This window comes from Octodon degus, unplaced genomic scaffold (genome assembly GCF_000260255.1).
Source record: "Octodon degus isolate 3935 unplaced genomic scaffold, OctDeg1.0 scaffold00204, whole genome shotgun sequence".
NCBI lineage: Eukaryota > Metazoa > Chordata > Mammalia > Rodentia > Octodontidae > Octodon > Octodon degus.
Genome location: NW_004524780.1, coordinates 587,488 through 612,777, shown reverse-complemented (window position 1 = coordinate 612,777; position 25,290 = coordinate 587,488). Strand labels below are relative to the sequence as shown.

Sequence of the window (25,290 nt, the reverse complement as noted above, 5' to 3'; positions counted from 1 at the left end):
TCCTAGCCTTCTGCTTCGTAATCTAATTTGAATCGTGTACTGCTGCCCCATCCTAGTATGGTTTGGGTGTTGCGTGTTTGTGAGGAGAGCAGCAGGTCTGCAAGCCCAGGATTTCTTTGGCTTCCACTAGTGGCCACATGTGACCACAGGTTCCTCCCAGGAAGCCCAAGAATAGATAACCGGAGACACAGCAGACAGTTTAATTGGTCGGAAGGGCTAGTCACAGCTGTTCTCAGCCTTCAGCTGTGCTGTGAGGTGCCACGGGATAGGGATCATGTATGGATCACAGAGGAAGGCCCTGGGTGGGATGCTCGGCAGCCTTTCTGTGTTGTCATCCTTGGTGCTAGCCCCTCTGTTTACTGCTGGTGTTTGCTTCTGTGTCCCCATGACTCAGAAACGCCTGCTCTGAGCCAGATGTGGCGAAACACACCTGCAATCCCATCACTCTGGAGGCTGAAGCAGGATTCTCATTTTGAGCTCAGCTTGGGGAAATTATTGACTTTGTCTCTAAAAAACAAAACAAAAGGTCAAGGAATATAGCTTGATGGTAGGACACTTGCTTTGATACTTGCCTTGAAATGCAACGCCTCTGTCCAGTTTCTAAATTCCGTATACAAGGAAGACGTGGTGGAGAATCTTGAAGTCAGCATATGAACAGAGAATGAAAGGGTCAGCGGTCAGGTGTGACTTAGGTGTCTATGAAAGCGCTCCCTTTGCTCACCCCCCTGTCCCCTAAGACACTTTGAGAAAAATATGTCATTTCCTTAAAAAAAAAAAAAGCTTTTTGGGCCAGCCAGATAGCTCAGCGGACTAAAGTACCTGCTTAGGCAGAGTGCAGTGGCTGGGGTTTACACTCGGCATGCCATGCTGGCCATACGAGATGGCGATGGAGACTGGGCGTGATGGCGTGTGCCTGTAATCCCAACACTTGGGGCGCAGCAAACAGGAGGATCACTACAAGGCCAATCTACTGAGACCCTGTAGCCCCTACACTAAATACATTATAATGGAAAAAAAAAAAAGCTTTTCCTAGAAACTCAGCCTATACCTTGCTAAAAATAACTGTCTTTTCCTATCAGAATTTTTCTGGAAAGATAGGTTTAGTATAATAAAATACAGACAATTAAAGACTGTCTTTTAGAAAAGGCACCACTATACAGTTATTTGCCTCTTTGGATTAGAGTAGGCATTTGTGGACTGCCTTCCATCTCTAAGATGTTTTCATGGCTCAGTTACTTTTTTGGTTGTGTTGGAGGTGGTGCAACCCCATGTTCTGTGCTGGCTATCAGAGCCCAAGGTGGAGGGAGGCCCAGAGCCTCAGCTCGGTTGGTATTGGTCAGAATCCTGTTTTTTTTTTTTTTTTTTTTTTTTTTAATTTTAGGGAAGGGTCTACAGGGTGCTCAGGGTCTCACTACTAAATCGGACTTGTAGTGATCCACCTTTTTATACAGCCTCTCAAGAGCTGGGATTACAGACGTGTACCACCATGTCCAGTCTCAATTGCCGTCTCAGCATGCTCCAGGGGCAGGGCCAGTGCTGTAGGCCCGGGGTTCGAACCCCCCGGCACCTGCGCCTGCTTGCAGATGCTTTAATCTGCTCTAAGACCTAAATTTGTCTTCCACCTGTCTTGCTCAGATCTTCTGGGCCCAGGCTTGATAGTGGGTAATTAAAAAAGAGGACCAGAGTTTTAGGACACTTTTAAGAAGCCAAGCTCAGGAAGCCCAGGGAGGTAGAGGAATGAAGATTATAGATGGTAATGTGTCCTTAAAACCTAGGGCTGGCATAGGGGTGGAGGGGCAGACAGCCAGTGCAGATAGGAACAGCATCAGGCACGGCTTGATACCCTCTATGCAGAGGTAGACCAGATGGCTGCAGAGGTAGATCAGATTGCTGCAGAGGATAGCATTTATCTGTAGGCTTTTTAACTATTAATAGATGTTATTTTGAATAAATAAGCTCCCTCAGGAATAACTAATTCCATTCCCTTACAGAATGTGCTCTGGAGATTCAAGTTCTCCCAGCTGAAGGGGTCTTCTGACGACGGGAACACTCGAGTAAAGCTCCTATTTCAGAACCTGGACACCAAGCAAATCGAGATGAAGGTAGGGAACTGACACACGTGCGGGCACAAGCAGTGAGTGTGCAAATGTCCACATGGGCCTGAACAAGCTGGTCCTAAGGCACAAATCTTTTTTAGAAGTCCGACAAGAGACATGGCAAGACAGCCTCTGTTTCTTGAAGAGGTTTTAACATTCTAAAATTGGGATCAGTGAAACTGATCTTTTGATTCTACTAAAATATCACGATCTTCATAGTTGTTAGGAGGAAATCCTTAATTTAAAATATTCTCAAAGTCAACATTTAATAGAAGATCTGTATGAAATGCACTGAGGGTCTGACACTCGTCTGTAACCTCAGGAACAGACTTATCTGTTCATTTGAGAGACTTTTGAAGTAACTCTCCATTCATTGCATTGTGATGTCATTTTATTGTCAACAGATGCTGGGGACAGGGAATGAGGCACCAGGGAGCTAGAACCCTGGGTAGCTAAGGAAACTGAGGCAGAGACTTGTAGTCATTTCATATTTGAATTTTTGCCTACATTGACCTCGCCATTCCTGGTGAAGTTAAAACTTTCTCCTGTTTGGTTTGAGCAATTAGTTGAGGACTCTGGCGAGGCAAGGGCATCAGATGTCACCCTTCCCATGTCACACCCACCACCCTCTTCACCCCGTGCTGAGTGAGTGCATGGGGGATATCACTGTGGCCCTGTAGGTGTTGTGTCAAGGGTTCTCCAGGGGCTTCCACAGAGTCCTGTTGTCCCCAGACTCAACTCTGGGGACATTATGCTGCTCACTGGGCATCAGGAATGTCCTTCACTGGGTCACTAGCTCATTCAGTTTAGATGTGTTTTCTGCTCTTCAGTGATCAGCTAGGTTTCGGTGACCTGTATTCACATGAGGGCTGGAGATGCCAGGTAATGTCTAGCAGACAGAGTTGACCACTGTTACAGTCATTTGAGGCACCTGCTTTGAAACAGACTTAATTCTTTCTGCCTCTGAGTGAGTTTACAGTCTAGCTGGTGAAGGAAGGAAAGTTCCAGAAAGTTCCAGATCTCACAGCAATGGGTTCAAGGCTAAAAGCTGAAGTGACTTATGTGAAAAATGCAAATTTTCAAATATAACAAATTAGCTTCACATAGATGTGGCCGTGAAACAGGTGGATATATCCCAACACACCTAAGTAGCTGACTGTGCCTACCTCATCCCCCTCCCCTGACCCCAGGTTGCCCAAGTTCTGTCTGTTTTACCACGGGGCATGAGCTGGGGGACCTGGCTAGGGACAAGTAGAGATCTTCCCTGTGACTGCAGAGCAAAGACCAGGGATTCCTGTGGGCCCTGGTAGTGTCTACATAGGTGAGGAGCCCTGAAGCCTCAGCCTAAGACAGGGAAGACCCTGAGGAGGGTGGAACAAATTTCTATCCTGCCCAGAGTGGAGAAAGGGACCCCAGGCACCAGGGATGTAAGCCACCTGGGTCATTTTGAGAAATGACCTTTCCAGCTGGGGTTCTGCATTTGTTAGAACTCACGTGAGAACATAAAAAGTTATACCCATGAGCATTCTTGACATCAATGCCTTTCTTAGACAAAGAGCCCCAGACTCCATTCTAAGTTGAGAATCAAAGCTGTTGCAAAGGTTGGATGTGAGCAGACACTATTTGTGTCAGCACAAATAGTCTGGGAGGCTTTGTCACTTTATCTGCTCACCAGGAGTTTTAGAGATGATGGGAGCTCTATTAATTGAATTTTTGAATTGAATGATTGGTAATGAGGAAACTGTTTCTTTTACTGTTCTGTTCAAATCTCTCTGACACTGAGCTGGAACCCAGCCTGGGTAACAAGCCCAAAGAGAAGCTTAAAATGGGGTTGGGAGGTACCGAGGCTTTGGGAGCACAGAACAGAGCACTAGTTCTACTTGCACGCCATAGTTTAGGGATTTGGGCAGCTTTTCTTCTTCCTTTTTTTTTTTTTTTTTGTATGTTTAGGGAAAGGTCTACAGGGTGTTCATGGTCTCACTACACAGATTGGACTCGTAGTGATCTGCCTGTTTACAGCCTCCCAAGAGCTGGGATTATAGGCATGTGCCACCACGCCCAGTCTCAATTGCCATCTCAGTGCACCCTGGGGGGTGGGGCCGGCAGGGCAGGCCTGGACCAAACCTCCTACCCCTGCATCTGCCTAAGCAGGCGCTTTAATCCACTGAGCTATTAGGCTGGACCTTGGGCAGCTTTCATAATGTTTCCACTGGCTGGAATTGGAGATCCTAGTATTTCTTAAAGTACCCCCCCCACCAGTCTGTTTCTCTGAACCCAACAGAAAGGTACATGCGGTGCTGTTTAGTTGAATTACCTCTATGACTTAGATCGTGAGGACAGGGGCTGGGGTGTATGGCAGGAGGGGTTGATGGTGTCCTCCCCTACCCCACACCCATCTCCTGCTGCTTTCAGTACCAGGCTGTAAGGTCTCCATGATTCCATTTTTCCCTGAGATGGAGCCCCCAACAGGCAGCTGTGAGCCCCAGCTTTTATCTCCAGCAGCAAGTTTAGTACGCGTGTACACTTTAAAAATATGCTTAAAATCAATACATTCATAAAACAGGAGGAGATTAGTACAGAAAATACTGCCCAGTACATCCCAGAAGTTTTACCACGGCCCGAGGAGGAAAACATTACTGCCACCCCTAGAATGACATGCATTAATCAGTGTGTGCTGCTCTCTAGGACGGTGAGTATCTGATAATCCCTAATGTGGGACAGAGATGGGTTGAAGAATCCCAAAGCAGCACCGGGGAGAACAAGCCTGTCCTTGGGAGAGACTGCAGCGGGCACTGTTCACTCTGTCGTGAACTCGGCATCCTCTCCTGTGTGCTCCTTGGACGGGACCTTCGTGATGTCCTGAACAAAGAATTGCATAGGTCGTGTCAAAGGAGCAATTGGACCAGAGACTGATTTGTTATGAAGCAATTTTTAAAAAACTGCTTCTGGCCCGCCAGCAGAGCTGCTGCGTCTTTGGCGCCGATCTGCTCGAAGCTCCTCTCTATCTTACTTCTTTGCGGATTTCCTTGCTCCTGTGCCCTAAGCCATGCTCTGCCTTCACAGTCCTTTCTTCCACTGGACGAAGAGCAATGGCTCGGTTCCTTCTGCTCGAAACAGTCGCTGGTCTTTACTCTTTCACACGTGTAGCCATGGAAGCCCCTCTCCCCCATCCCACTGGTCCAAACACAGGGAGGAAGATCCTCAGTTGAGGTGGATACGTCACCTGTGCTGGTTTTGTCACCACAGCAACAAAACACCAAGACCTGGTGGCTGGCCAGCGCAGGTCAGTCACTTTCTACTTCTCCAGGGTCCCATCGGGGCTGCCGTTGGGGTGTGGCGGCCCTGGTTCCTCCTGGACACGCTAGGGGTGGAGCCATGATCTTGGCAGTTCCAGCTTGCAGAGGCTTTGTCATCTGGCTGTGCCCCTAACTGGTCCCGCAGAAACCTTCCTCCCGGCTCCGTCTGCAGAGCCAAGGATCTCGTGTGGGGGCCTAGACTACCTGCTCATCCTGCCCTGCTGGAGCAGCCCGGCGTGTTCCAGTTTGTGTCCTTCCCACTGGCGCCCTCGCGTGGGCAGTGGAAGTTCTGCAGGGCTTGCATCCAACCTGCTGGTTTCCAGAGGCCCCGAGGCATCAGGGAAAGGGGGTGGGTACCTTGCCTTATCCCTGGCCTATAACCCACGCAATTAAAAGAGGGAAATATCGTGCATTTTTTGCTTTCTTTTTCTTAAGTAATACCTGTCCCTAGGGCACATTCTTTCCTGCTCATTGCAGAATTGAAGACATAATTGAAAACAAAAGACATCAGACCTCCTGGTTGTTGCGTATCCAGGTGGGGATGGAACTCACTGACTACTTTTCTGTCAGATTCCTGGATTTCCGCTGTAGGGCCTGAGATTCTGCGTGCGGCTTGATGGTGCGTGCTCACACTGATTTTTCTATTACTTTTCAAGATTTTTGCAGTGTGGCCTTACCTCGCAACACCAGAAATGATCAGTGCTGCTTTTGGTTTGATGCTGGTGTCCATTGGCTTCTTGCTGCAGTAGGTTGTGCAGGTCTTGGGAATCTGTAAAGAATTTCCAACTTGCATACATGAGATAAAGCTCCTGATGCACACGAATATGGATGCTGTGGCTTCTTTTCCCCAAGGCTCCCTTTTGAAGGCCAGTGATTACTATTTGAAGATGTGCAGAAATTGGCTCATGGCATGCATCAAGTTTGCAGGGATCCTGCCTTTCTTCTGAAAAGCAATTTGGTTGTTCTGTCTCCTGGGAAAGAGTCACAACTGAATGAAGATTTTTCAGTGTGGTCTCTGGATGTGGGGACACCCATGGGCCCAGCCTGTTTTAATGTCAGGCCCTGGCTTGGGCAGCTTGTGAGTACCCCAGATGATGGGGCAGGTGACACTGAGCCAGCTGTGTGGGTGCCTGTGAACGGACGTAGGCACTAGGGGCATTTCCTGGGCATGTCTCGCATTTCCCCATCCTCACTCAGAAGTGGTCAAGCCAGGGAGCTGACGGCGTAGCTGGCAAGGCGAAGACACCTTTACCTACAGAGCTGCAATTTTAGTTGTCAGAAAGAAAGAAGGCCTCCTGCGTTCATGACTACGAGGGGCAGCTTCAAGCACATTGGGACCGGACCCCTGCAGAGTCCTTCCCATCTCTGTTGGGCACTCTCGGTGTGGGTTTCCAGTCCTATATGTGTTCTGTCCCTTCTCATGCGTGGGCATTCCTTTGGCTATGCAATCCCCTGCTCTTAGAAGTCATCCTGGCTACCTGCAAGAGGACTGTGGTTGGCCTCCCTGTCCCATGTCCCAGGGAAGGAGCAACTTCTAAGAGGAAGGCATGTGGGGAAGCTAGGGGGTGCACTGGCTTCTCCCTGTGAGGTCAAGTCATCTTCCAGATTCCGTCCTTGGGTTATGGCGAGAGGCAGGTCAGAAGCAGCCAATGCAGATGTGGGCGAGGTGATCTTGCCTGGTGGTGAGCAGACAGCTTCCCACTTCTTGGGCCTCCGTGGACACTGCCGGGCCCTTGCCCGGGTTTCCCGGGGGTTCGGTTTTGGCCCCGGCCGTTCGGTGTTCTTTTTTGGGAGTTGCCGGCTTTTTTGTTGTTTTCCCGGCGGCCCTTTGGCAGTTCGTTTTTTGTTGAAGTTCGTTGACCGGGTTTTCGGCCGGCAGGCGGGCCTTTCAAGGGGGGTGCGTGTCTTTCCTGGTCCCAGTGGAACTTTGTTGTCCTGATGCAGAAGAGAGACGAAGCAGGAGAGTGTGCTCAGGACCCCCTTCCTGCTGGGCAGTACGGGCAGCAGGAGGGGAGCGCTTCTTATCCCACAAGCATGCAAGACTACTTTCCCCAGAAGCAGCCTGACTTCTAGAAGCAGTGTAGCCTCAGTTTTGGCTTTAAGGTTCATTGTCATTTTGTCACTTCAGCATGGGTTCCTCCTCCTGTGGGAAGTTTGTGGGGGAAAGGATGATTCTAGTTGTTGTTTTTGCTCTTAAGTAATGACTGAGGATCTCTGAGCCAGGAGAATGGAGGTCCAAGAGTTGCACTGTGCTTTCTTTTTGAGTGTGGGTGTCACCCTCCCCATCATCTCTCCCTGTTGGCATGGGAACAGGAGCAGGGGGAGCCCAGGTCTCTGTCTCATTGTGGTCCTCACCCGGGTCTCACTCAGAGGTGTGCTTGTCCTACCGCAAGTGATCTTGTACCTGAAGCACGTGTACAGCCTGGGTGAGTGCGTGCTGGCCCTGTGAGGTCACAGACCGCGCAGATCCGCAGGAATGACAGCCATGGCACAGTGGCACCGGGATCGCAGCACAGCTCACCCCCCTGTGACTTCAGCCCCAGCCCCAGCCCCAGCCCCTGGAGGACAGTCAGGGAAGTGCATGCTGACCTATGCCGGGCTCAAGAAAATATGGAGCTTCCATAGTCAGAACAAGTGTCATAATACCCAGGACGTCCACTCTGATGATCGCTGTCCCGCAGCGCCACTCTCCCTTTCACTTTTCACTGCACGTGGCCCATGTTTATTTCTACTCTTGAAAAATCCCTGGGTTCCCCAAGTCCAGAGCTTGTTGACTATTTCTGCAACATGCCTGTGTGACAACAGTGACACACACCTCCTCTTCTCCCACAGGAGCTGGAGTTCCAGGACCTGCCGGCCGTGCTGCACTGCGTCCACGCCTTCATGGCCTCCAAAGTGGCCTCCCTGGATCCCACGTTCCTGGACAGCCACAGCCTCGCCAGAAGATACGTGCACAGCAGCTAGAGTGGCTCCCGCCGCGTGCTGAAAATTACAATTATTTTCTTAAGACATGAACAGTTCCTGCACTGCACTGCACCTTTGCGTGATTTTATAATGAGCCCAGAGTTGTGATACCAATAAAATGTGCCACTAGTTTGCAGCCCCCGGCTCACTTGTTGAATACAGGCACAGATTCCCTGCAGTGGGGAGCCGTGGTAATCAGACTGCAGGGCGCTTTGGGACTTAACTCGTGGGCTCCGGCATATGTTTTATTAGTTTCTTGTGTTGGTCATAACTTATAAGGATGTGCACTTTCCATTTTTGTTTGTCAGTGCAATTTACTAGAGTCCCTGAGTTTTCTTTTAAAACTAGAGATGAGCGTTGGGGAAAACCAGGGCTAGGGATTCCTTCTCAAGGCTGCAGGTGCCGGAGAAGCTCAGACAGTGAAGGACTGGGGCGTGGGAAGCGGGCGGTGCCCGGATGCATTGACCGGAAGTCACGTGCAGCTCCCAGGTCTGCTGCTGGTGAGCATCTCAGCCGTAATCCACGGCTCCCACCACACCTCACCCGTCTGGTGTGGGGGGGAAGAGACCCATGTCTAGCATATCGTGCTTATAATGATCATTTCTTGTTATATTTGAAATCGTAGCCTCTGATCGCGCCCCGCCTCCATTGATCTGCTCATGTGTGGCATGTTTGTTACACTAACTCTGGAGTCTCCCCCCCAACCCCACCCAGGACTGGGGACTACATCCAAGGACTTTATACCAAGTCACATGCTCAGACCTTTTTCTATTTTTATTGTTATTTATTTGTTTATTTGTAGTTAGTACCGGGTATACAGGGTCTCACTACACAGATCCGACTCAGTGATTCTCCTGTTTTCAGCCTCCCAAGCGCTGGAGTTACAGGCCTGCCGCCACCATGCCCAGTCTCAATCACTGTCTCAGTGCGCCCCTGGGGGTGGGGCCGGCACAGAACACCAGGAGTCAAACCCCAGTCCCTGCATCTACCTAAGCAGGCACTTTAATTCACTGAGCTACATGGCTGGCCTTTGAGCCCCCTTTCTTTGTTACTTAGAGGCAGGGTCTTGCTAAGTTGATGACTTGCCCAGGCTTGGCTCTAACTTGTGGTCCCCTGGCCTCAGCCCCACAGAGTGCAAGGATGACAGATGTGTGTCACCAGGCCTGACTCCTCCCAGCATCTCAAGGCTCCCCAAGAAGCAGAGACTTGAGACCAGCCTGTCACGCTTATCCACGTCCACTGGCATTCATGGCTGATATTTATTCTTTCATTTTAACTTAAACCTCCTCTTCACAGGAGCCACGGGGCTGGGATTCTCTGCAGCCTCCTCCACAGAAGAAGCAAAGTTAGGTGTGAGGGCCCTCCAGCTCCTCCTGCCCAGAGATAACTCCTGTCCCGGAGCAGGAGCAGGAGCAGGAGCATGCATCGTTTCCTCCCTTGGCCTACAAAGCTGAAACCCACTAAAGAGAAGAAAATGGCAACAGTTTCATTTTGTTTTCATCTTAAAAGTCAGTTTTTAAAAAGTACCATTACTGGATAACAATGAAGAGAATAATGTTTTCCAAAGGAGATTTGATAGTAAAGTTTAGATAGATGGATAGATTTTTTTTAAAAGTACATAATTTTTAAAATTAAAAAAATCTATAATCTTTTGGGGGGCACTGCATTGCCTCACCAGGTACCCCCCCCCCGAAACAAGGTCTTGATAACTAAGTTGTCCACGCTGGGCTTGAACTTGCAATTCTCCTGCTTCAGCCTGCCAGAGTGCTGGGATTATAGGTGTGCACCACCAAACCTGGCCAGTAATCATTTCTTATTAAAATAAGACAAGTGGCTAGACACCCTCTGTCTTCTCTTTGCATACCAAGCCCAGGTTCCACATACCACTTATAAAAACCTGGGTGTGCAGCTAGGCGAATTAGTGCACGTCTGCAGGAGGCTGAGGCAGGAGGAGCGGCAGCTCCAGCACAACATGGACTACTTCATTATAGTAGAGGCTGTGGGTGTGCCCTCCGCCCGCCCCCCACCGGAGCTCCACCTCCTTTTGTGCTGCTGTGGATGAACTCCATGCCCTCGTTACTTTCCAGACACCCCCAGGAGGCTGCTCGTCACAGCCAGGCACCTTCCTCAGCTGCAGCGGTCACCATGCGTGGCGCTCACGGTGGCTCAGACCTGTGCTCAGCACATGGCCAGGTCCCCTGCCCACGTGGAGCGGGCTTCATCTCCATGGAGAAGGGGGGCACGCATGGTGCTTGCTGTGAATGGGAAACCCACTAAAGGCGTTTGGGGGCGCACCTGTTTGACTGAGTTCACAGCTGTCAGAGCAGACGGGTTTCTTTACGTGTCTGCCTTCCCAACCAAAGCTGCGGAGTCTTCTTTGATTTCTTCTTCTTCTTTTTTTTGATTTCTTCTTAAGAATGTCACATTTATGTTCTACAAATCTGCCCAAACACTTCTTCTCTCAGGTTGTCAAGCCGCCTGGTGGCGAATGAGGGATTTCAGAAAAGTCAGGCGGACACTTGTTCACATTTCTCCAGGTGTTGGGTCTTTTTTTTTTTTTTTTTTTTTTAGCTGTTGTGATACCTGGCACCATTTTTTTTTTAAAGTAGCTTCTTAATTGTCATCTGGAAAGAAAACATTCTAGAGTAACATCATTAAAAACAGCTCTGATGAAGTACAGTCACTACTATGTATCATAAAGCAGGTATGAGATATTTTACATTCACGGATGTATGAGGCAGTACTGTCCCACATCTATAATACTAACAGGTACAATTAAAAAGGCCTTAATTCAGGCTTGATTCTACTTTTCCAGCAGAAGGCCCAAAGGCTGACTTGGCACAGCTCTGTAAAGAAACGCACTTTCTTAGGTAGCATCTGCTTTCATTAACAGCACAGTTTACTCACTACACGAACAGCAGCTAAAAACCATTTTTAAAAAAATGGGGCAAAACCAAGAAACTGGGTGGGAGAGGAGGAGAGAAGACTCATGGGAGGATGAGTGAGTGAAGGCAAGCAGTAGTCAGGCTAACTAGCATTTTATCAAATCTGAAAGCTAACGGCTCCACTGAGGAAAGGCGATGCCAAGCAGTCATGCCTAGAAGCGTCAGACCACAACCACAACACTGCACCATGTCAGGCATTGGGTCTTAACACTCAATAGAAAACTGAATTTAGGTCTGGCATGGTGACGCACACCTGTCACCCCTAGTGCTTGGGAGGCTGAGGCAGGAGGATGCCATGAGCTCAAGGCCGACCTGAGCTACATGGCATGATCCTGTCTCAAAAAGCCAAAAGAAGAGAGAGAGAGAAAGAGAGAGACAGACAGATAGACAGACAGACAGACAGACAGACAGACAGACAGACACCGGTTTATCAGAAAGTATGGCATTCCTCTTAAGTCTTTCGTATTTCTATTTCTGGTTGGAGCTGCGTACATTCAGTAAAAACAACTGTGCAACCTTCATGCGTCTCTCGGGTCAAGGAAGACTTTGCTTGACATCCCTATTTCCAGGGCTGCACTCCAGGGGTGAATTGTATGGGTGTGTGGGAGAGCGTGCCACGCATGCAGGGTTGGATATCCACAAATGTAGCTCTAGATGTCCACAGGCTTGAGGACCTAGGTCTGGGATTCTGTTTATTCTGCTGGTTTCTGGGCCTGGGGACATTCTGCCCTCCCCACCCCTGGCCCTCTGGTCCCCCCGGGACAGTATGACCAGGAGGCAAGCTGGTGACGCGGAACTACTAGAGAGCTGCTGGGAGGAACAAGGCGTCCTTCCCGCTCCGCAGAGCAGCTAAAGAGATGCACTTGATGTGTGAGTCCTCTGACGTCAAACTGCAGGATGTTTTTTCACAAGTCTAGTTGTCCTTGCACCACAAGGATGGCCCTGTGCCAGCTGTAGGGGCTCTGGAGTCCAAGTGTGAGGATCGGTGGCAGCTGGGTCTGTGAGGGGTCAGCACTTCATTTATTCCAAGGACCTGTAGGGCCCAGGGCTCAGGAACGGTCCAGAATCACTGGGCGTCACCTCAGGGCCCAGGGCAGCACCCAATCCTCTTAGCAATGCTGGATGAATGTCTTTTTTTTCCTCTGAGAAGTGAGAGAGGAGACTGCCTGGCCAGGAGGGCGGGGCATCCTGTCGACCTTGTGACGTGTCCCCTTCTCTCCGCCCAGCAGGCCACTGGGCAGCCTGGCTCAACAGTGACGCCCAAAGCATCTTGCGGCCACCTCACCTCCTGACAGCCGGCGTGTACATCAGTGTGGACTGAGAGTTTGTGTGGCTGTGACTGAGTCCTGACAGAAGTGAGTCCCGCAGTCAGGAGCCAGGCTGCTCATCTGAGCACACGGGTATCTGCCACCAAGAGGGGGAAAGGGCTGGCTAGGAAACTCTAGGTTTTTATTCAAGAGAAATCTATTAGTGAAACTGCATAGTGACCAAGGCGCCAAGGGGTGAGTATGGGTCCCTCTTCCTGGCAGAGCCAGGTTTGTTTCCTCAGTCTTAGAACGCTGTCCTGGGTCAGTCCGCGAAGAATCTGCCCCCAGGTCACCACCCGAGGTCCTTGTTGGTGCTGTCCAGAGCTCCAAGCCTGGGGTTCCAAACCAGCTGCAGAAAGCCTGCGGTGACGAAAGCAAAGATTTAGAAAGTAGAAAGGATGGCGCTGGAATCGCCGGCTTTCTCTCGCCAGCTCTGTACTTCCAAAATCACTTTCTGAGAATAAGAGTGCTGTGAGAAACTCAATAGGGGGTGGGAGGTTTGATTCTCCACTTTCATAAACACAGGAGAAAGAGGTTCTTTTATTCCCAGTAATTACTTTTGTCTCAGCACACTGTTTGGCATGACTGACGAGTAAAGGAGGTGGTCGCTGAGATATTCTGGAGACTGAGCTATCAAAAGGGAAAGATCCAGCTTCCAGTCAGTGCCACCCCTCGAGGTCGGCCCAGCCTGTGCCTGGCCGGGTCCCCAATTGGAGGGCAAGCCCCTGCAGAGAGGACCAAGCACCCCCGAGAGGCAGCGGGGGGGGGGGGTCTGCTTCCGGGCCAACCTCGTGCAGCCAGTGAGAGCTTGTGCGCCTGTGTGCCCGTTTTAGCCTCAGGATGCGGACGCTTGCAGCGGCGGCTGTCACGCTGGTTGTGGTCTGGGCCGGAGTTCTCCTCCTTTTTATCTTGAGAGGCAGAGGACTCCTCTGGGGTAAGTAGCAATCAAGATATAGTCCTTCGACCTTGTGAAGAAAGTTACATTTCCTACTCTAAGGGAAAGTGTACTGGTAGCTCCTGAGAGTTCCTTAGGATCTTTTTATTACATGTTTTGTTTCTATTCTGGTTTGGTTTGGTTCTTGAGACAGAGTCTCCCTTTGTAGCCCAAGCTGGTCTTGAACTTGTGGTAATCCTCCTGTCTCATCCTCCCAAGAGCTGGGATTATAGGCTTGTACCACCCCGCCTGGCTTAGTGCGTGCTTCAGCATGCCTTTCAAAGCAAAAAATGACATTCTTAAGTTTAGAAAGATTAAAATAAAATTCTTCCTGAAAATGAACTGATTTTTCCTATGATGCCAGAATGAAACAATTTCATTTTTATTCATACATATGAATATTTTTCTTTGTATTTTTGTACTTTGTTCCTTCTCGTTTTTCCAACCGCTAACATCTGCAGGATTGTTTTAGGATCAGTAGCTATCATGTGAGATTAGGCTGAGAAAGCTACCGAGACACACTGGGTAAAATAATTACTCCATATTTAAAAGAGAAAAGTCACAAGCCCTGGAAGTGCTCTTTACTCAGGCTGAGCACTGGTGGGACACTGGCCTCCTGTAGGGCCACCACCACGTGGCCCCTCCCCTGCTGACCCCTGGGCTGGGGCTGCTATCCGGCAGGGACTGACCAGCTCCGAGCCCCGGCCATCCTCATCCACTTCCAGTCCTGGTTCCTGCTGCAGAGAGCACCTAAGGAAGCATTTTATACCCACAGGCTTTCCTTTCCTTGGGGCATTTTGAAGCTGTCCGGGTACTTGTTAACTTTGTGAATTTCTCATTTAGAACATAGATTCTGCTCATGGTATAAAAAAGTTTTATTTATTTATTTATTTATTTATTTAAACCAGTTGACAACAAATTAGCTCACTTGGGTCAGCACAAATAGGACAATAAACTTTCTCAGAAGGTTCATTTTCATCAGCTGTATTGTACCACGTGGCAAACCTAGGCCCGTGCAGCACAACACGCTGCCAGGCGATTCTGTGTATTGGGGTTCATGGCACTTGTGCCACAGGCTTTGGTGCCCAGGACCACCACCCCATGGCCAGGGTCCAAGTGCAAAGATAAAAAATTAAGTGCCTAAAAATTCCATAATAAAAGAATCTTAAAATGAAAGTTAAACGTTTCCCAGAAATCCAATGCATGGGCCACTGTCGCTCTAGGCACATGTGAGACAAGTCCCTTCTGGAAGGCTTGCTTTGGAGGGGGCTGGGGGCGTTGTATCCTGTGTTCTGCTCAGCTCAGTCCAAGATGCATTTGCAGCATTTGTGCAGAATCCAGAGCCATGTCAGTAACTTCTGGCAGACGGCCCCGGCAGGCTGCTGCTGGGAGAGAAAGCAAGACGCACGTGAACAACAAGAGCAGGGGTGTAGCTGGCAAGAGGAGACATGGGCTGACCCCAACGGCAGATTTGTTTAGAAAGGAAAGTCAGTAGGCCTCCTTCCAGCTCACTGGAGTTCAGTAAACAGAAGATCGAAGCCCCGTCCTAAAGTCAGCTCTGAGCACTTGGCATTGCTCAGAGTCAGCCAAGGGTAACAGGCATGGGGGCCCGTGAGGTGTGTGGCTCAGGGCCCTGAACATCTGGGCTTTCTTTTCAGTTTTGTTTCATTTTCCTTGTTGCATTTATATAAACGCTGTGGAGACGGGCAACTTCCCTCTTTGCCTGAAATGCACTATCTTCTTACCTCATGGTGTCCTGGGTTCCTTCTCTTTCTCTGCCATGGTTAACCTGGGGGAACTTTTGGGGCTCACTGCTCCCTAAAAGAGTAGCATCACCCTCCAACAGGAGCAGTCCCTCAGGGAGAGCCAGGAGTGGTGGCGACATCTCCTGCTCTAGGAATTGAGTCAGCTACTTCCCTCGAGCGTCATGCTCAGATCTGAGGAAAAACTGGAGGGGACAGGTTGCATGGAAGGGGCTCACAGAACGGTGACAGGTGGGGACGTGCCAGCACGATGTGCCAGCTGCACCAGGAGATGGAAGTGGATGCAGGAGCAGCAGAGCCTTTCCCACGGGGCGTGAAGACATGATGCTGCTGGGCACATGCGCAGAAGGGAAGGAGGAGTGGCCACGCCATGCTCATTGGACCACGTGACTAGGTGCATGTTCCAGGCAGCGATGCAGGTGGGGCAGAGGAAGGTGGGCTCAGCAGAAGTCAAGGTGAAGATGGACGTTTGGGAGAGGATGACACAGGTGACACTCAGGAGATGGGGGGAGCGGGTGCGACTGAGCGCACAGCCTGGTACTAGAGCTCATAGCCCTCAGAGGCCTCCAAACTCTACCAGCTTCCTAGACAGTGACCAGGAAAGCACACAGCAGGGATGGAGTTGCTGAGTCTCTGAGGTAAGATTTGAACCCAGAAGAAGGTCAGAGAGCTCCTCGCCCCCACCCTCAGTGATTGGTGAATCCAGTCAAAAAGGGGACACAGCTGACTTCAGCAGCAGCAATGAGCTGGCCGTGGAGGCAGCCTAATGGGCGTCAGGGACCAGGAGAAAAGTGAGTGAGGCTCCTGCACATGCCTGCCCAGCAGTGGGCCTGGCATCCGCACCCTGCTGGGGACTCGGGGGCTGATGAGTCTCACAGCTTCCAGTCCCTGTCTCTGCTTGCGCCAGCATCGTCTGAAGGCGCTCAGGGAGATGCTGCTGGCTGACTTAGCTCTGCTGGGCTCTTGTGTGGACTTGACGTGTGCTCTGGAATGTTGGTGTATCACATCACTTATGTCCAAAACAGTTGAAATTTGCTTTTCTATTCTTTCCTCTTTATTTTTGGTACTGGGGATCAAACTCAGGACCTTACCCTTGCCAAGCAGATGCTTAAGCTGCTGAGCTATCTCCTCTCTATTCTTTCTTTTCTCCTTCCATCCCCTATTCTCCTTCCCTCCCTTCCTTCTCTCTCCCTTCCTTCCTTTCTGTACTGGAGATGGGACACAGGACCTTTGCGCTAAACTGCATCCTCAGCCCATGATTTCATTTTTATTTTGACACAAAATCTTACAAAGTTGCTAAGTTGCCCAGGCTAGGATCAAACTGGCCATCCTCCTGCTTCAGCTTCCTGGAGTGCTGGGACTGCGGGCCCACCCCACCTACCAGGCTGAGGTTTACCTGTTCAAAAGTAATTTTATTTCTATGGAGATATTTAATGTTTGTAGCATTCTTATTGTCCATTACTTGTAGGTATAAATGTTTTTCTCTCGATGAAGTACTGGTTACAGAAAAGCTAGCCTAGTGGCAGGAGGAGGGGGTGCCTCTCCAATGTTCCCTGTCACTTTCCTAACACTTGTCCAGACTCAGAGGTGGGGTCATGACCTACTTGCCAGTCTGAGTGCTGACAAAATAAAATCTGATCACAGCAATCGCAGACACTGCTGGCATATTTGAAGAATGCATCTTCCATGAATTGCACAAGTAGGCAGAAATTGTTACTAATGGACATATTCTAAAATCGAGTGGGGTCATGAGAAACAGTGTGGGCCAGCGAGAAATTCAGTGTAGACACATCCCTGCCTGTTCTAGGCTCACTGTGAGAGGGGAGCCAGCGCTCCATCTTAGGGACAGAGGTCCATGGGTGCAGTGACCTTTTGGGTCCCCAGGTTGTTCCTACCCCTGCTGGACTGGAGGGAGAGTTGCAAGTGTGACTGGGTTCTTACTGCACGTCGTTTTGTTCTACAGGAAAGACCAGAAATGCTCACGTTCACAGTGTGTTGGAGGCCAGTGTGCGCACGGTAGACAGGGCCATCTATGCCTCCCTGGAAAGGTAATCTGGCCGAGCAGGAGGGAAGTAATGGGTGTCGACTACCTTCTGCTGTCCCATGCTGCCCTCTTCATTCTTCACTGTCACCTCCTAAACTGTCTGGCAGCCCCACCTAAAAGCCCAGCCCCACGCTCGTGGGAGAGACTCACTTTCCTGTATCATTGCAGGAGGCGTAAAGAAAAGAATCTCAGACTCTCTCTTTAGCCAAAGACAGAGCAAAAGCACCAGAATCCAACCTGTAGTTCAAGACTTTCTAGTTAAGAGAGGCTAAAATCCCAATCAAAAGTGGGCCCCTCTCTAAGACTTAGTGCAGGGAAAGGGGAAGGAGCTCTAGAGGCCCCTCTTGCTTGTCAGTTGTAATGCAGAGACACTCCCTGGCTCACGAGACACAGAATTCTGCCGCTGAGCTGCAACCCAGCCCCCAGAGGTTTGCAGGGCAGTGTGGAATTACCTAAAGTACATCTTTCCAATACAGTACCCCCCCATGGGCCCCACCTTCAGGTCCTGCCATAACTGACCTTGTTTTAGGGTACGCCAACATTTCTGGGGATGCACTGAGAGACCCCCACTTGCAGTGCCCCAGCTCAGGTGGCTGGTGGGTGGCAGGTGCCTGGAGTCCTCTGTCCACCACTGGGCCTGGCCTGTGCCTATGTCACGTATGACCCAAGAGTTCAGAGTCCGTGAAGCAAGTGTACAGGCAATGCCTTGGTCCCCCAGGGGACAGCAAGGTCACTACCAACATCACCTCTGTCCTGGTCCTCAGGAACCCAGAATCCCCCTGCTGTGACCCCCTGCCCCTCTCCCACATACACTGCGGCTGGGGCTGCTACAGATCCAGAAGGGCTGGGTCCCTTGGGAAAAGGGCACAGCAGGCTGAGGAGGCCTCGCAGGAACGCTTGCACAGGTCTAGGCCCCCGCAGCCTGGACACAGCCACTTCGCATCTCTGGAGGTGACTGGGTTTTTAATATGAAGCAAACAGTTGTTGCGAAGATCAACTTAGGGCAGGCATGGGAGGTCAAGGAGACGTGGCAGCCATTCCCTGCATCACTTAACATCTGTGCACTGTTGACAGTTGTGTGATGGGGGCTGGGATATAGTTCAGTGGCACAGCACCTGCGTGACAAGTACAAGGTCCTGAGTTCAATTCCTGGTACCAAAAGAACTCAAGACATTGTGCTCCATTCCTTTTACTGACCTGACCTCAGCAACCCTGCAGGTAGGAATCAACAGTTTCTTTCTTTTTTAAAAAAAATGTTAATTTATGTATTTGGTACAAGGTCTCACTAGGCAGCTCGGACTCGTAGTGATCCTCCTGTTTTCACTATTGATCTTTCTGTCCCCAGCGGCTGGGATTACAGGCATGTGCCGTCATGCCCCAAACTCAGGGGCCAGCACACCTGGAAGTGAGGCCGGGGCAGCGTGCGGTACTGGGAATCGAACCCTCTGTTGCTGTTTGCCAAAGCAGGTGCTTAGTCCGCTGAGCTATCTTGCCGGCCCTAGGAATTGCAACAACTTCATCACTGTCATCACTAGATGCTGAGTTAACCGGTGACTAAGAACCAAGCGGCTGTAAATGTGCTTTCCCTTCTATCTCCTGCCCCAGGAATCTCAGAAAGAGGGACGTTGCTTCCCCATCTCAGCTGCTGTCTTTTTCCAAGCTCCCCGAGCCGACAAGCAGAGCCATTTCCCGAGCTGCGGAGATCACGGAAGCCTCCATCCAGGCACTGGGGCTGATGCAGCCACTGCCTCCCCCGGGTGAGTGCGGCCCCGGAAGCACAGGGAGGGCGTGCTCAGCGTGCAGGGGGCTGGAGGCATCTAGGGCTGCTTCTAGGCTGGCAGTGAGCGGGGCGTGGCAGGACACAGAAGCTCTTCTTTCCTGAGAACAGTCCCAGTTTCTTATCCTTGCTCCTCTGGGGGACTCGATTCTCGGCAGCTCAGGTCAGGCACGGAGAAGCAGCTCTGTTCTCTGGAGTGAAGTGACGTGGGCATCTTCCCTCATCCCCCTACCCCCCGGGGGTCATGATGCAGGGCACTAACCTCGAGAGCAAACACGTTTCTCATGGAGGAAGTGTTCCAGCCAGCAAAGGGCACCGCTGAGGCAACGCCTGGGCAGATCTGTCGCCCAAGGCTGTTGCCAGTCCACACAGAAGGACTTGACCCTGGCCACTTGCACGGGAACAGAAGACTGAGGGATGCGGTCAGAGACACATTTGCTCCTCACGTGGCGGGGTGAGATGCAGGATTCCTTCATCCAGTGCTGAGTCCCTGGACACACTTGACTGCACCAGGGTCAAGTGTGTCCAGGGTCAGCCGGAAGTCTCACTTCCTAGATTTAACAGCGAAGTTTAATTGATTGTATAGCAGTAGGATTTGTGTGTGGTCCAAATCCTAGGGATCCAACCGAGGGCATCTGCTCTGAGCTATGAGCCACATCCTGTCCCCTTGTTTTAAATTATTTATTTATTTATTTATTTATTTATTTATTTGGTACAGGGTCTCACTACACAGCTCGGACTTGTAGTGATCCTCCTGTCTCAGCCATCCCAGTGCTGCAATTACAGCATGTGCCACCATGCCCAGTTTCGGTGACTGGCTCAGTGTACCCAGGGATAGGGCTGGCATAGCATGTGGTGCCAGGAATGGAACCCAGGTGCTTGTCCTTGCCAGGCAGGTGCTTAGACTGCCAAGCTATCTCCCCGGCCCTTGTTTTTGTTTTTCTATTTTGAGACAAGGTCTTGTTAAGTTGCCCAGGCTGGGCTCACCCTTCTCATCCTCCTGCCTCAGCCCTCCCAGAGTGCGGGATTATAGACAAACCACCACATTCAGCTTGAAGTGGCTCTAGTTTCAAACCATGTGGTTGGAAAATGTTTGTAAGGACGTTGGTCCCCTGTTCTGTTGTGGGACTGGCTAGGGCTTTGAAAGAAAATAAAATAGTAACAGGGATGCTGTGCTCTGTGCCTGAGATGCAGGTCTCCAGGCGCATACTTAGAACCTCCAGGCCCTCCAGATCAGGGTGCAGCCATTTAGGGAAAACAGGCTGATGTGTCTGGTCCAGGCCATGAGGCAGAATTCAAGAACCCCATACCACAGGATATTTGAAAATCGTTTTCCTTCAAAGCATAGCCAACCTAGAATATTTAAGTCATAATAATAATGTAAAAAAGTCTAAGGACCCCAGAAGTTCGTCCCACTCACTTCAGTCACAGGGTAATAGCTCTTCTCCTGGCTCTGCTGAAGTGGGTTTGGTTGTTTATGTGTCTGCAGCCCCCGGCTCCCTTTAGAGAACTTGATTTGCGTATGCCGCTGTAAGACGTGTGTAGCCCCCTAGTCACTGAACGCAGATTATGTTCGGCATCTTGTTTAATTACTCCCTTTGTTATTCTTATTAAGAGCTTCTTTGATTTTCTTCTCTTTGAAAATGGAATGCATTCTTTCCTGGATTTTTCGTATTGAACATCTCAATCTCAGTGGCATCTCATTAGTGGTTAACCAAGGTTTTTATTTATTTATTTATTTATTTATTTATTTATTTATTTATGTGCGTGGGGGGGCCGCTCAGCCCACTAGGGGGCAGGGCTGGCTGGCATGTGGTGCTGGGGGGATTGAACTGCGGTCCCTGTGATTTGCTCAGCTTGTTCTATGTAGGTGCTTTAGACCACTGAGCCATCTCACCAGCCCCAGTTAACCAAGGTTTTATGGTATTATTTCCAAAGATTTATTTAAAACATCTTGGGGAATCAGTGATTGTTCCTACTAGTGGATAATAAAACAGCCCTTACAGTGATTTGTTTTGTTTTGTTCGTTTGATTTTTTTATGTATTTGGTACAGGGTTTCACTATACAGCTTGGACTTGTAGTGATCCTCCTGTTTTCATCCTACAGCGCTGGGATTACAGGCATGTGCCACCACGCTGGGTCTCAGTGGCAGGCTCCATGTAGCTGGGGGCGGGGCAGGAGTGGCATGTGGTTCTGAGGCTCGAAACCAGCCCCTGTGTTTGCCTAAGCAGGTGCTTAGTCCACTGAGCTATCTTGCCAGTCCTCACATTGAATGACGTAAAGAGTGACAGAATTGGCAAAAAAATAAAAATGAAAGAGACTGATTTCTTGAGCTCTAACTTAGAGGGCTGTATAAGGACTCGAAGATCAAGTAAAACTGCAGAGGTTTATAAAGGCACAGCTGAAAGTTGTCAGCAAGCCTGACCAAGGCAATTTTTAACTAGAAGATGAAGGCCACTTGTCCACTGTCCTCTGAGAACCAAGCGTGGTGAGACGGGAAGGTCTCACTGTGAGTGACAGTGTCTTGGCACTGCAAGTGCCTGTGGGCCATGGAAACCCAGAGGTGCGGCGGGGCTGAGGCCCACTGGTCCCAGACTACTTCTCTGAAATGTCAAAAGAAAAGACAAAATTTTACATTCCCTAACAGGAAAGAAGCTCAGGAGAATTAAATGAGCCCTAAACTTAAAAATAAGATGCAGATTTTCTTGAAACAGTGACTCGATTCCATGGGATCCCCTGGCTCAGATACCAGAGCCACACGTGGAACCATGTTAGAACGCTTACTCTGTTTGGCAGGTTTGCTCTTACATATAGTGCGCTGATGCACTGGTCTTCATTCCTCAGGCTTTGTGTCAGAAGATCTACTGAACATGATCGCAAATCTGTCTGGCTGCCTACCTTACATGCTGCCACCAAAATGTCCCAACACTTGCCTGGCAGACAAGTACAGACTCATCACGGGTGCCTGCAACAACAGGTACAGTTTGGAGATGCTCCTTATGCCCTCCCATGACCAGGGGCCCGAACCACCGGGGAGTCTCTCCCCATGGTTCCTGGTCCCTGCCACGTGGCAGCACCCTTGAAAAAAACTGGTCCTAGGGAAGATGATGTATCATGTAGTACAGTATGTAAAGGAAAAGGTGGGGAACATTGCCTAAAATCCAGAAGGGAGGAGGGGAAGGGAAGAGAAGGGAAAGGAAGGGAAGGGAAGACAGGAGACAGGCTTTTGACATAGTTCAGTAAGCAAATTATAGTGGTATGGTGGTGCACATTCATAATCCCAGTACTTTGGGAGGCTGAGGCAGAAAAAATTCAAGTTCAAGTCCAGTGTGGGGAATTTAGCAGATTACTAAGATGTTGTGTCAAAAAATACCAAAAGGGACTATGGATATAGTTCATTGTGAAGGTCCTTCAGTCCCCATTACCATGCCAAACAACTCCCACCCCAAGCCTCACTGAAGGACTGAGAGGTCACAGGGCTAGCACCCCAAGACACACTGAGCAGCCACGTGTGGAGTAGGCACAACCACTCTGATGGGACATCCCCCCCATAGGGGGCGCTGCAGCACAGAGTGAAAGCAGCTCTACTCTAGCCTCAAGGACTTAGCTATCCAAGAATCTGATGGCTGAGATGCTCTGTTGCCACTACAGTGGCCACTTCCTAGCTCCCAAAGGACACAGAATCTGGTACGGGATCCCCTGAGGCCTTGGAGGGTGCCAAAGTCTCCCAGTATGAGGCAGTGGCAGCCCTAGCAGGTGAACCCACAAAGAGGAAGCATTTCTGAAATTTCTCAGACAGGCGCCATCCACCACAGTCAAAGCTGTGGCTACATTGTTGAGGTTTATTTCCTGGAGAGCAGATAAGATATAAATATAAATCCTGAAATTGTCCAGATAAACCAGGTAAGCAGGTCCCTCAAAGATCATTGTGCCCAGCGGGGTCTGCACCTTCCTGTTCCTCTGGGCTGCCCTGCAGCTCTGGTGGTGGTTGTGATGGGTGGTGATGGTGGTGGGGCAAGCGTTAGGAGCCCAAGCTGGCTGCAGCTGGATGCCGGATGGCCCCAGGCCCTGCACAGGAGTGCTTCTGCCTCTTGAGCTCCGGTGCAGACTCTTCTTACTTTTCCCCTTCCACACAGATTGAGACATAAAATGGGCATATTTACCTCTTCAACAATGTTTTGATTTTTTAAAAATTTTACTCTAAATATCAAACTTCAGGGACCTGAATGTTTATCCTTAATACCCCTGAAGAGTATCACAGTGCCGGGCTGGATGACACTGTGGGTGTCCCCAGGTCCTCAAGGGCAGTGTGCCCACAGCGTATCCCTGAGTGAAGTGGTGATGCACCAGGTTGCCTTTACACAAGTCTGGTGGTCTCCAATCCTGGGCCAGGCAGGGCATTACACTGAGTTTGGAGCAATAAGCAACACTGAATTTGGACCAGTCAGGAGGTTTGGGTTGGAACCATTCACAGGCTCTCACTTTGGTAAACCAGCAAGCTCAAATTTGGACCAATCAGCAGCATTAAATTTGGACTAATCAAGAGTCTTGAGTTTGGACCAATCAGCAAGCTTGAACTTAGACCAATAAGTAGACATGATTTTGGACCAATCACAGCCTCAAATCTGGGCTACTCCCAGGTGTGCTGCTGCTGTAGAAGCAGCATTTCTCTCACAGGCTGCCAGTGCCTAAGAATCCCTCAGAGGTCCCTGCTGGTTGTCTGCCCAATGCTTCACAGCTGCAGCAGCAAGCTTGAGAACAATGGGGCCTCTCCTGTGCTGTCCCTAGCCCTGGGGGCTGTCAGGAGATCCGCAAGTGGGAGAGTGTGTACTCCGCCAAGGAGGGCCCTGCCAACCCTTGGTTGCCCATGTTGCCTGCAGTCTCTCGTGCAGCGTCTCTCCCTCCTCTCTAGAAAACCCAAATCCCTTCTTTGTACAAGAGTAAAAGGCTGTATCTGTTAGGCTGACAATAACTTAGTAATAAAGCAGCCAGCTTTTTATTACTTACATTTCCAAATACTCCAAAAGATTTAAAAATAATTTTTATGTGCGCTTCACTCTGCATATTTTCTGTCTTCTCACCAGATGCGCACAAGAAATTTTAAGTGCCTAGCTCCCCATCTTTCCCAATCCAAATGCTTCTGTCTCATAAACTTCCAAGTCCTCCAAGCTGCCACTGCATTCCGCCTCTGAGCCACCAGCTGGACGCCCCTGAAGCTCCTGTCCCCACGTGGGTGTGACAGATGCCTTGGCAGGTGGACACTATTGCTGCTTGATACCCCGAACAATCCACTTTTTCTCACTACCAGAAAACAATTCCCAAGGAAACAATTCTCACTTCTTTTCTTTTGGGCCTTCAGGGTGGTATTTACTGTAATTTGTCTATAATTTTTTTTCCAAATGTGAGAAGGCTTTATTCTTGAATGTCTTACCTATGTATCATATTTGCTCAAATTACATTTGCTAGATTCATCTTTGTTTTATACACTTATATAAATTCATCATACATATATATTTTGAATATTTTACATATTTACCTTTTATAGATTGAAATTTTATATTTTACAAATTTGCAGGCAGCATAAGGGTCTAAGTGCTCGTGTTCTTCAAGAGTGAACTATATTTTACGTTCTTTGTTAGGACCCAGTTGGTGAAATCTTCAAAATTAATACCACAAGGGTGTTAATAGTTGAGCACCCGAGGAAGCTTTTGTTGGCATTCACTCACTCCTGGGCAGGCTGGGCAGTTGGTTAGCTCCTGGGTCAGCTGAGTTGTCACCTGTTGGATGGTGGCCTGCACCCTGTCACCCTGCTAAGAGTGCTGATGACCAGAAGTGCCCCTTGCTCCTGCAGTCTGGACTTGTGGGGTGTGTGACTTTGATATTAACCAGCAAATGGAGCAGAGCACTGAGGAACCCCAGCCTACAGTCACCTTTGGAGGTGAAGGGTGCTCAAAACCTTGTTGGTGCAGACTTGCAGTTGGGAACAGAAGTTGTTAGGGAAGTGGAACCTGGTTCTCAGGAGGCCTTCAAAGTTTTCTCTGCAGTGCTTTTTTTTTTTTTTTTAATGTATTTGTTACAAGGTCTCACTATGTAGCTAGAACTTGTAGTGATCCTTCTGTTTTAAGCCTCCCCAATGCTGGGTGCACTCTTGATTTTTTTTTTT

The 25,290-nt window shown here is 49.7% G+C and overlaps 2 protein-coding genes across 3 annotated transcripts in view; both read left to right on the top strand.

The window, feature by feature from the left end:
- Sntg2 (syntrophin gamma 2) overlaps positions 1-8,492 on the top strand; it is a 115,283-nt gene extending 106,791 nt beyond the window's left edge. Inside the window, exons 16-17 of the mRNA XM_023704813.1 lie at positions 1,992-2,102; positions 8,225-8,492. Coding sequence (XP_023560581.1) covers positions 1,992-2,102; positions 8,225-8,356 — 243 coding nt within the window. The 3' untranslated portion in view covers positions 8,357-8,492. The remainder of the gene's footprint in view (positions 1-1,991; positions 2,103-8,224) is intronic.
- A 4,005-nt stretch (positions 8,493-12,497) lies between these two features.
- The window catches only part of Tpo (thyroid peroxidase), a 29,102-nt gene continuing 16,309 nt past the window's right edge, over positions 12,498-25,290 (top strand). For both annotated transcript variants that reach the window (XM_012517670.2, XM_023704811.1), the window contains exons 1-5: positions 12,498-12,803; positions 13,442-13,542; positions 17,269-17,353; positions 18,955-19,106; positions 21,972-22,104. In XM_012517670.2, the coding sequence (XP_012373124.1) occupies positions 13,449-13,542; positions 17,269-17,353; positions 18,955-19,106; positions 21,972-22,104 (464 nt within the window). In that variant the 5' untranslated portion in view covers positions 12,498-12,803; positions 13,442-13,448. The remainder of the gene's footprint in view (positions 12,804-13,441; positions 13,543-17,268; positions 17,354-18,954; positions 19,107-21,971; positions 22,105-25,290) is intronic.